The 12,137-nt window shown below is 41.9% G+C and overlaps 1 protein-coding gene across 1 annotated transcript; it reads left to right on the top strand.

Annotated features, from left to right (window-relative positions):
• The first annotated feature begins 786 nt into the window (after nucleotides 1-786).
• smim22 (small integral membrane protein 22) lies at nucleotides 787-11,794 on the top strand. Its single transcript, XM_075454545.1, has 4 exons — nucleotides 787-858; nucleotides 3,054-3,191; nucleotides 5,892-5,962; nucleotides 11,406-11,794. The coding sequence occupies exons 2-4, from the start codon at nucleotides 3,062-3,064 to the stop codon at nucleotides 11,451-11,453; spliced, it is 249 nt and encodes an 82-aa protein (XP_075310660.1). The 5' UTR covers nucleotides 787-858; nucleotides 3,054-3,061; the 3' UTR covers nucleotides 11,454-11,794.
• The last annotated feature ends 343 nt before the right edge of the window (nucleotides 11,795-12,137 follow it).

The raw sequence follows: 12,137 nt of genomic DNA, 5'->3' as shown, positions 1-12,137 counted from the left end.
CCCGTATTACAGAATGTATGGCAAATGAATCAAAGGGATTTTACAGTAGAGTAAATATTGCAAATAATGCCTTTTTCACATCAAATGAATGACCTTTCAGGCTGAATTTCTCCAAAATGATACAGTGAATGAGCTTGATACTGAGTGAGTGAACAGCCAGGATGTTCCTGAGTTCAAGTGTACACGCCTTTGTCAGAAATTATGGATCAAAGGGATTTTACAGTTGAGTAAAATATTTGCATGCTCCGTATCATGGACTTCCTGCATTTGCCATAAATTCTGTAATACGGGCGCACTTTAAATCAGGAAAAGACGAACGTCTGCTCACTTGACCGCAGTGATTTACTGATCTACAAAACTTAAAAAAAAAAAGAATCCAAACATTTGTATTGAATTAGATTAAATTAGATTTAATCAAATTAATTGGTTTATGTCGAAATGAATTGCTCGTAATTCGACTTCAAATTAATTTTCCTGCCTTGTCTTTAAAGTGTCAATTCACTTTGGTTGTGAATTGATGCGAGATACTGTATATGAAACAATTACATTTCATACCAACAAGCAGGGGGGGGTATTAGGCATTGAGTTGTAAAATGGCCTTTATTCATAAATTATAGCGGCGTCATTCCAAACTCACTTAATTGATGTCATTTCAGTCAGTATTTACGCACAGTGGAGTAAAACTAAAGCCACTGTTAAAAGCTAGCTGGGTTATCAGACCGGTGCTGTACGGTTAGGTTTGGATTGGAAATCTGCAGGTGGAGTAAAACTTGTGCGTCAGAGAGAAACAGGTGAGTTAGTAAGACTTCGCACCCGGAAGGGAAAGTAAGGGAAACACCCGAGCGGCTGCATCCACAGGTAGGCACCTGCTGAAAGAAACATTTTCTTTATACTGAAACCATGCGTATTAATGGTTATCTACGCAGAAATGCAGAATTTATTGTTCAACTTATGCGCAAATGAAAGTAGCTGAAAGCCTGTTTACAGAACTAACTCCTCGGGTTTATTAAAATGTCTCGCGTGCCGCTACCTGGGCTCAGTTTTGGGATCCTTGGGTATTTGTGAATGACGTGTCATTTAAGCAGACAACACAGCAGTAAGTGCGCTGCTTTTTAAAGATGTTTGAGCAATACAAGTTTGTTGCGTTAATGTGGGTCATGTTATGTTGTGCTGTACATCATTCCAGCTGTGATAAACAACATCAGACAGCGAGCAACATGGCAGCAACTAAACTGCAGTTCCTTTGAGGAAAAAAAAAGAAAAAAAGAATACATATATGGAAGTTTTTCTGTGCCATCAGAGTTTGAATACGAATTTCTAATATCGAATTTTTACAGCATCAAAATCCGACTTTGAATTTGAAAAACCAACAGTGGAAAAAAAAAATTCAGTGGAAAAAAATCAGTGGAAAAAGAACCAGACTTAACAGCCGGGTAAACAGGGAGAAGCAATCGATCCCTGTCTCAATTCATCCAAAGGCAGCCAATCCAGTTACGCTCCATTGGACAGATCAGCCATGTCCACCAACGCGGGTGATGGTGCTTCAGTGAGTGAGTTTACTTTATTTGCCATTTGTGTTAATAAAATTGAGTAATATTTATTACTCAATATCTATTGAGCTGATCTGATGAATTGAGAACAGGGATCGATTGCTTCTCCCTGTTTACCCGGATGTTGAGTCTGGTTCTTTTTCCACTGATTTTTTTTTTTGAAGTTGAATTTTTTCCACAGAATTTTTTTTTTCCACTGTCGGTTTTTCAAATTCAAAGTCTGATTTTGATGCTGTAAAAATTCGATATTAGAAATTCGTATTCAAACTCTAATGGCATAGAAAAACTTACATATACATACACTTCATGGTTAATGCAAGCTAACTTAAACCAGATTTTAATACTGTCACGAGTTTAAGTTGAATTTAAGGGGGGGGGGGGCTATGTCCTTAGTGTGGGTGTTGGGCTTTGATAGGGAACCTAACTTTAAAAAACATTTATAATAAACTGGAGAAGATAGATCATTGTAGCCTACATTAAAAAAAAAAGGAAAAGAAGGCAACTATTTTTAACATCCTCCTCAGACTGCTGGTGGGCACTAACCTCTCAGGTTTGGTGTTTAGATTTGATTTTCTTATTTTAGATTATTTGTTGGAAATAAACATTCTAAGCATATCTGCTTGTGTTGTGATCGTTGGCTACTGGTAATCTGGCTGAAATACCACTTTAAGTTCTCCTTTAAAAAGCAAAACACCAGCGCATGGTCATGCAATACTCTTCTACTAATATGCTGATGGTTTTAAAATGCATCTTCCTATTGATTTCTTATCGATTTATGCAGAAAACACTCATTCTTCTCACATATATGAAAAGCCATATCGAACACTGAAGCAGCCACTTCTCTGCCTCTGTCTTATACTGTTTCTACGAGTTCATGAAGCTCTGTGTAATGAGTTTGAAACTTTTAGACTAGATTTCTTCTATATAAGACCGAGTATATGTCGGCTAATGCAAAATGCCAGGTCTGTATTTAAAATGGAAGTCTTAAGATTCTGCTTCTCTCTTGAGAAACATCTAATGATATCCTAAAATGTTCTCAAAGCTGAAACTCATATTCTATCCTCATTTTGAGCTTTTAGTTTGTTGTTATGCATCACGCACATAAGAGCAAAGTCCAAATGATGTAACTAATCTCTTGCAGTGTTGAAATATTTGTCACTAATATGATTTCTTATATATAACATTTCATCAGAAGGAAGACCAAATTCTACAAAGTCAATCTGCCACACAAAGGTTCTTTTTTTTAATCGTTACCCACCCAGAAGATGAAAAGTAGAGCTCAAATGATCCTAAAGGAGAGTTGTAAAATATGAATTGGACTTTTAAAAAAAAAAGATTATTGATCTTTTTTGTACTTTGGCTTGCTTTACATGAATGGACTGTGAAATGTATTTGTACTCGGTGAAAGTGTTGCCTTTTCTTGTTTCATCACCTACTGTGTGTGTGTGTGTGTGTGTGTGTGTGTGTGTGTGTGTGTGTGTGTGTGTGTGTGTGAGAGAGCAGATTGGACAATGGATCAGAGGAACATCCAGCAGGACTTTGAGGATCAGTTCAATGATGTGGTTTCCAGACTGCGGTCCAAGCAGTTCTTCCAGTCCGACTGGGACATTGCTTCTTTTGCGGTCTTCTTCATTTTCATCGGTAAGTGAAGCTACAAATGTAACCTTCTTTGCGTCGCACACATAGTCAGTACCTATATTCATAAAGACATTTCTTTCCACTGAAGGAAAATGCAGAAGGAAAAAAAAGTATTTTTAAACATTCCGCTCTCCCTACTCAGAAACCCTGTAACGGTAGGCGTCCATTGTTCCGTCACGTCAACTTAACTCGCCGGATTGGATGCCTAGTGTCGCCGTGTTGCTACTACAGTGGGCGTGTATACGAAGTTGTAGATAGAACATACGGTAGAATGGCTCCGGGGGAAAGTAAATAACTTGTAATTTTAACCAACCGAAGTTTCTCCCTCTAAAAATTTGAGTTTTGGAGGGAAATTAATGTGTATAAATCGTCAGCAATGGAACATTATTTCATATTGCACCATGGATGTGGATCTGCGAGCGAGGAGAGCTGCTGTGCTGCTGCTGCGACACAGAAGATCTCCTTCTCGCTGCATCACCTGTCCCTGCACCTTTTCTCTGATTTAAAAATTAAACATGAACAAGACATCTTGTGAAAACATGGCCATAGGTGTGATTTGGTTCTTTTGTTGAAATGAATGCCTATCACAATTATTGATAACGTTTAATCCACTACTCCACCTCTGCCCATGAAAGAATTTGATGCACTGGATTGAACCTCTATTCCTTGATGGTCATTACTTTACTGCAAAAGTGGAGATGCTCACACAATTGCCTGATGTTTCAGGTGTGTTTATTCGCCTACAATCGTTTTAGCACAGCCATTCTGGCCACTGCTGCTGTTCATTTTGCCCGCAATAGCAATGACATGAGCAATACCCGAAACGTTCAGGGGTGAATAAACAAAGGGGAAAAAAACTACATGATCTACTGTCATTGGGTAACGCACTCCGTCTGCCGTGGCAAATTTGCATAAACTTCGAGCGAGCCCAACTTTTTGACGTGCCGCCGGTCCCCCGCTCGCCGTGCCGGAATCCCAGCATGCTTTGCGAGCACGGCGACAACGATCGGCCGGATTTCATTGAAAATTAACTGAACGCGTTGGATACGGCTTGCGTTGACGGAACAATGGACGCCTACCGTAAGGCTAGGCGTCCACTATTCCGGCACGTCAACGTAACTCGCCGGATTGGATGCAAGTTGTCGCCGTGTTGCTACTACAGTGGGTGTGTGGGGCGTGTAGAATGGCTCCGGGGGAAAGTAAATAACTTGTGATTTTAACCAACCGAAGTTTCTCCCTCTAAAAATTTGAGTTTTGGAGGGAAATTAATGTGTATAAATCGTTAGCAATGGAACATTATTTCGTATTTCACCATGGCTGTGGATCTGCGAGCGAGGAGAGCTGCTGCTGCTGCTGCTGCTGCTGCTGCTGCTGCTGCTGCTGCTGCTGCTGCTGCTGCTGCTGCGACACAGGAGATCACATGATCTACTGTCATTGGATAACGCACTCCGTCTGCCGTGGCAAATTTGCATAAAGTTCGGCCGAGCCCAACTTTTTGACGTGCCGCAGGTCCGCCGCTCGCCGTGCCGGAATCCCAGCATGCTTTGCGAGCACGGCGACAACGATCGGCCGGATTTCATTGAAAATGAATAGAATGCGTTGGATACGGCTTGACGTGCCGGAATAGTGGACGCCTACCGTAAGCCTCCTCCTCACTTTTTACCCTCCAGAGTTGTCTGTTGTAGTCCCACATTTTCTCTTCGTACCATCAGCTGGAATAATAGTCGCACTGCAGATGGACAAAGGTGTCCTTCCTGAGGACAGTTTTACACTTAAAGCGATACTCCGGAGTAGATTCAACCTGGGGTCATTTGAACCGTGATATCCAGCCAAGTAGCCCACCCGCAGTTTTTTCGATATTGGCTGAACATCTGCTGAGTTACTGAGTTATCCCGAATAGCTTCGTACAAGGGTTAATGGATCCTGGTCCGTATCTCCAAAATTACCACACTAAAATCACATGCCATGACACCAAACTTCTACAGTAGTACAAATATGGTCTGTACTCACAAAACAATGCATTTGGAAGTTTCAAAAAATAGTCCAGGAGTTTATTATTATCAACACAAGCCTGATAGCTTCTCTGCTGCTAAAGCTGCGTCGACGTCACTTCTGGGAGCTGGGAGCTTCAAAGTAAGATGAGGGTTGATCTACTACTGTAGACAACAAAGCAAGGCTGCTCAATTTCTCCATTGATAAAATAATTTCACAACTCTACAACATAAAAATTCATAAAAAAAAAACATGTAGAATATAGCATATACTTTGTTGTCTACAGTAGTAGATCAACCCTCATCTTACTTTGAAGCTCCCAGCTTCCAGAAGTGACGTCGACGCAGCTTTAGCAGCAGAAAAGCTATCAGGCTTGTGTTGATAATAATAAACTCCTGGACTATTTTCAAACTTCCAAATGCATCGTTTTGTGAGTACAGACCATATTTGTACTCCTGTAGAAGTTTGGTGTCATGGCATGTGATTTTAGTGTGGTAATTTTGGAGATACTGCCAGGATCCATTAACCCTTGTACGAAGCTATTCGGGATAACTCAGTAACTCAGCTGATGTTCAGCCAATATCGAAAAAACTGCGGGTGGGCTACTTGGCTGGATATCACGGTTCAAATGACCCCAGGTTGAATCTACTCCGGAGTATCACTTTAACACTGAAAGCTGAGCGCTTTGCTCCTTCTCACTGTTGTGCTCAGGGATGGTTCTCCTGCTGGTCATCCTCGTCCTGATCCGCTGCTGCTGCTGCTGCTGCTGCGATGATGAAAAGGTAAAAACTTTAACACATACAGATCAGCACAGCTGGGAGGTGCTGGTGCTAAGGCTAAGATCAATGAAGAGGAGGAAAAACACTCATTAAAGGCCTACAGAAAGGTGATTTTTTTTTTGCACAAAACTGAAATAGCAGATCGATTCCTTATATACCATGGAATTGTTTTATGATTTTAAAATAATTTTAGGCCCCTGGATAGTCCTGATTAGGCCCAATGAACTATCACCACATTTGACTCGAATTTGGCAAACCGACGACAGGTGCGTGACGTCACGCGTGCCAACTGCTGGAACAATCACCATGTCTGATACTAGTAGTTCTAGTAGCGAAGCCAGCAGTTTGCCAGACCTGGACAGCTTCTTCACGGCAAATTTCGAGCCTAATATTGTTGATGACAATGAAGAAGACAATGAAGAGCCTGAGGAAGAAACCGAGGAGGGATTGGGGCTAGAACCATACAGGTTCGAGCCAGTCATTGCCAGTGACAGTGGGTCGGAGTCCGAGTCCGAGAGCAGTGGGGACGATGATGGTGATCATGGGGATTTTTTTTTATTTATTTATTTTTTATTTTTTTTTATTGCGAGTAGATGTACGAAGTGCTGTGGGTGTGTGTGTTGCCCTCAGCACCAGCAGCTCACACCACCGGGGACAGAGGAAGCAGAGAGACCTGCGGTCGGAACTCTGTGTCTCCCTGTTCGCCTGCCTCCTCTCTGGTGAAATCAGCCGGAGCGCATCCCGCCGTGTTCAGCTCCCTGCGGTGCGGACGCTCAGGGGGAATCCACCTGGCGGAGAGCGGACACACTCTCCGCCAGGTGGAGAGTGGAAATCAGCCGGCAGAGCGATCATCAAGAGCCCCGACGTGTGTCCACGTCGATTTCAGGGCAACCATCCCGCGGTGTGTCCGCTCTCCGCCAGGTGGATTCCCCCTGATCGTCCGCACCGCAGGGAGCTGAACACGGCGGGATGCGCTCCGGCTGATTTCACCAGAGAGGAGGCAGGCGAACAGGGAGACACAGAGTTCCGACCGCAGGTCTCTCTGCTTCCTCTGTCCCCGGTGGTGTGAGCTGCTGGTGCTGAGGGCAACACACACACCCACAGCACTTCGTACATCTACTCGCAATAAAAACTGCACTGAACCCAACGTTTTATTGCCTTTACCACTCAACAAGCATACTACAATAGCAGCCAGGAAAACCCATGGCACATGTGACGTCGCACGGAAGCCCCGCCCCCAGTCTGGAATTCCAGGAAGGATTTCCAAGCGGCAAATTCAAAATCGCAAATTTCATGCGTTTATGAAATGTTTTGGTGTAGGGTCCAATGATCATTATTGTTCCTCTGTGTATGTATTATCATTATGTATTGGGTGTAGTGTCAGCTTTCTGTAGGCCTTTAAATTCTAAAATTCAGTAGTTCAGCATAGTTCAGGTTGAAGTGCAAGTGAAGCAAACAACCCCACAAGACAATACTCTGCATTTCATCGTTTCAGAACTGTAGATTAGATTACGATCAGATTTATTTGTCATGTATACACACAAAATTTTTCCTCCGCTTTTAACCCATCCAGGTTGGCACCTGTTGACACACACATGCAGATGCCAGATGCCATTCACAGCCATTCGCAGCGCCCGGGGAGCATGGGGGTATGGTGCCTTGCTCAAGGGCACCTCGACTTTTACAAAATAAAATAAATAATAAAACAGTTAAAGTGATACTCCGGAGTAGATTCAACCTGGGGTCATTTGAACCGTGATATCCAGCCAAGTAGCCCACCCGCAGTTTTTTCGACATTGGCTGAACATCAGCTGAGTTACTGAGTTATCCCGAATAGTTTCGTACAAGGGTTAATGGACCCTGGTCCGTATCTCTAAAATTACCACACTAAAATCACATGCCATGACACCAAACTTCTACAGTAGTACAAATATGGTCTGTACTCACCAAACGATGCATTTGGAAGTTTGAAAATAGTCCAGGAGTTTATTATTATCAACACAAGCCTGATAGCTTCTCTGCTGCTAAAGCTGCGTCGACGTCACTTCCTTGATCTGGGAGCTTCAAAGTAAGATGAGGGTTGATCTACTACTGTAGACAACAAAGCAAGGCTGCTCAATTTCTCCATTGATAAAATAATTTCACAACTCTACAACATAAAAATTAATAAAAAAAACATGTAGAATATAGCATATACTTTGTTGTCTACAGTAGTAGATCAACCCTCATCTTACTTTGAAGCTCCCAGCTCCCAGAAGTGACGTTGACGCAGCTTTAGCAGCAGAAAAGCTATCAGGCTTGTGTTGATAATAATAAACTCCTGGACTATGTACAAACTTCCAAATGCATCGTTTTGTGAGTACAGACCATATTTGTACTACTGTAGAAGTTTGGTGTCATGGCATGTGATTTTAGTGTGGTAATTTTGGAGATACGGACCAGGATCCATTAACCCTTGTACGAAGCTATTCGGGATAACTCAGTAACTCAGCTGATGTTCAGCCAATATCGAAAAAACTGCGGGTGGGCTACTTGGCTGGATATCACGGTTCAAATGACCCCAGGTTGAATCTACTCCGGAGTATCGCTTTAAATAAAACAGCGTTAAAGGTAGGGTAGGAGATCCTGGATTTTGAGTCCAGCGAAGCTGCTTTTTGAAAATACACAGGTCAAAAGTCCCAACCCCTTTCTTCAGACTTCCCCCCGAAGCCACGCCTCTAGAGTACATGAACGCGCAATGCTTGTTCACGAGCACGAAGGTGCACGAGCGCTGTTCTGACACCAAGCATCGATTGGTTTGGCTAACTTCTGCTAACTTTTTCTCATGGCGGATTCACAGGTAAGAAAATACCTTTCAACATCATAACGAACCGTTTAATAATGCTAGGTGCTAGCCAAGCTGGCTCTAGTTTAGCTTCCTGCCAAGCTTCTGGACGCGTAATTTGTTCACGAAGAAGGGTACGCACACAGGGGGAAGGAGGGGGAGGGAGGAGCAGATTGCAGTTTGACAGACGCATCAGAATCCAATCATCGTTAACAGTCCGTTCAGTATGATTGGATAGTGTTTTTCCTGGATTGTTTGTTCTAGAGGCCACTAAAACTTTTCATTTTTGTGTCAAAACTTTTAAATTAATTGGTTGCAATGGGGGTGTGAAGAGTACTTCAAGCAATATGTAAAAAAATGCTCCAGAAAAAGAACCCCTACCCCACCTTTAATGCGCGATAAAATATTTATCGGCGTTAAAGAATTAGCGAGTTAACGCGATAATAACGAGTTAACTCGCCCAGCCCTAATACAAACAGAAGGGATCTTGGCCCATCTCTGCTTTCTATCAAGCTTTGGGTGAGACCAGGAAGGAGTCAACACTATATAAAAGCAAAATGGGAAGCAGAACTAAAAATCCAAATAAAGGAGGAGGAGTGGTACCACATGTGAGACACAATGTACATCAACAAATTCATTAATATGGAGGGAATTCTGTTGGAAAAATCTAACTCGATATTTTATAACACCAAAGATAAAATCTACAACAAGACTGCTGGAGATTATGTGGGAGCATGGAGGCAGAGCATGCACACATCTTCTGGAATTGTATAAAAATGAGGATATACTGGCAAAATGTTAACTCGGCTGTAAAAGAAGACTTGGGAAATGAAATCCCAAATACTTGTCCAGTGATGTATCTTGGGAATATTGAGAAGGTTGTGATGAAAGAAGATCTGTACTCGACTAAAGTATTACTCGCAGCAAGTAAGAAAGCAGTCACAAGAAACACTCCAAAACAGGAGCAGTGGTTGGAAATTGTCCAGGAAATCTTTGTTATGGAAAAATTGACATACCTGTTGAGACTCAAAGAGAACGTATTTGAAAAAAAACTGTGAAAAATGGAACATTTCTGAGACATGACACCAACTGAACATGTGCTAAATGGAACAGTGGACTGAATAGTAATATCTCCAGAGAGTTTGTGTCGCGGCCTTTTAAATTTCCAAATGATATATCCAATAAAGGCCGTGGGTGGCAGCAGGTGGTTGTGTTCTTGACTTGCACGCACTTCAGTTGTTAAAATATATGTGGTTTATTTTTTTTCTTACCAACAAAAAATATGAACAAAACAATAACAAAAAATTGTTACGATTGAGATGAAAACGAAAGTTAACTTGTTTGAAATTAATAAGATCTGAAAGTGGTCAAAAAATCATTTCACCACCACCTCCCATCCTCACACCAGACATTTGCCCAACAAAAAAGAGCCCCTGGTGTGTTCTTAATCTGTTTGATTAATGGGCGGGTCCAAAAGTCACCAAAATAATTTAAACAATCTCAAATACAAAATTAACCCCAGATCTTGACTCCAAATCAACCAAAGTATATTCCAACATACCAAAGAAAACCAAACCGATAGAACCCATGAATAAGAAACATAAATGGCCACAACAGTTTGTTAGTGTTGTTATTATTACTGTATCTTGTACCTTGTTTGATGCATTGTTTTTGCCCATGTGAAAACTCAATAAAAATTGAAGTTATAAAAAAAAAAAAAAAAAAAAGAATGAATCCTACCATGTGGATTAAAGGATTAGGCTCATTTTATGACGTAGCTGCCAAAACCACAACAGAACCTCCCTAATGCTTTACTGTGGGAGTGTGTAGCATGCAGGCGTCCTTCGTACATACATTTGTTCTTTAACAAGGTAAAAAGGTGAAGGAGGGTTTGTCAGAGGAGACGACATTCTTCCTCTGGTCTGTTTTTCACCTCTTGTGGTCTTTGCACCATTTGGTTTTTCAACATTGATGGAAAAAGAAAAGATTTGCCAACGGTGCTCAGCTGCATTGAGCTCTTGACAAAGCATTGTGGTTGACTTTTGGTTAGTAAGATATTGGTTTAGCTGTGGCTTCGTAAGTACTGCACACACACACGCACACGCACACACACAGACACACACACACACACAGTACTGTGTTTTAATGGCTCTGTGGTGTCCGTCACTGTTTTGTCCTTTGCCCAGTGCTCATTTTTCCCCTGTTTTTGGTATGCCACAAACTGCATTCTTTGGTAGTTAGATAGGTTGCACATTTACAGATTACTAGTAAAAAGAAAAAAAAAAAAAAAGTACAAAATGTCTACCAAACATGTGTACATAAGACTAATGGATTCTTAGTCATACCCAAACACTGGGGGGAAAAAAGGGTTTGGAATATCACCTGTTGTGCAATAGTGGCAGCTTGTGCCGGAGGTATTTAACCTCTGGCCTAAGGAAGATGAGGAGGATTTGGAAAATGAGTGAATGAATATCTCCTTTTTTTTTTCTGCCCAGGCCCTGTAGTGTCACCTCTGAGAACAGTCTCATCCCATGAAATGAGCGTTTGTCATTGAGGATTACTGCCCTGGGATAATGACAACAGTGTCTAATGAAACATGTTTGATTTCCGTTTCCTCAACAGCCTCGGCGACACAAGGTCGGCATAGAGAACATGGCTCTGGAGCCCTGACGGCTGATCTCCACTGACAGAATCCGTCACGACTGTGCCAAAACCTCCGCTTTGATTTTGCCGTCACTCATCTGTAATGCGAAATGATTTGATTTGCACACCAAGCCACATTTTATCCACACTCACTGCTATGCATGGAAATCCAACACGTGATCTCGTTGACTTTTACTGCTTCTGGGTTTTATTGCTCGATGGCCACAGAGCAGCTGGAAACTTAGCTCTCTGTTTTTATGCCTCTATGTAGATTTTTATACATTTCTTCTTTCTTGATTTGCTGTAAGGAGGTTAACATTTTAATTTAAAAGTTGCATGTAATAATAAAAATGTACATGGTCAATACATGCATGACTGTTTCATTTATGGAAGCTGTAGAAAAAAATGCCAAAGCATGAGAAGATTCCACTAACATTGCCCAAAGAAATTCTCATTGTGATAAACTGTTTAATCAGAGGAACATTTGAATAGGACGGTAAGAGAAATGGCTATGACAGCGAGGACTCGAGCCTGTGATCTGCTGAGCTAGAAGGCGGTTGACACTGTGTAAACAGTGAAAACGTTCAGCCTGAATCACCATCTGCTTTAAACACGTCAGTTTGTGTCTTGTGTATTTCGTATGATCCGATCTTAACCTCCGGAAGCCCCCAAACTGCAGACCCTTTGCATGTTAAAACCCCCACGTCTCCG

The sequence above is a fragment of the Odontesthes bonariensis genome, chromosome 21 (genome assembly GCF_027942865.1).
Source record: "Odontesthes bonariensis isolate fOdoBon6 chromosome 21, fOdoBon6.hap1, whole genome shotgun sequence".
NCBI lineage: Eukaryota > Metazoa > Chordata > Actinopteri > Atheriniformes > Atherinopsidae > Odontesthes > Odontesthes bonariensis.
Note: the sequence above shows the minus strand (reverse complement) of the source record. Positions and strands in the feature narration are given on the sequence as shown.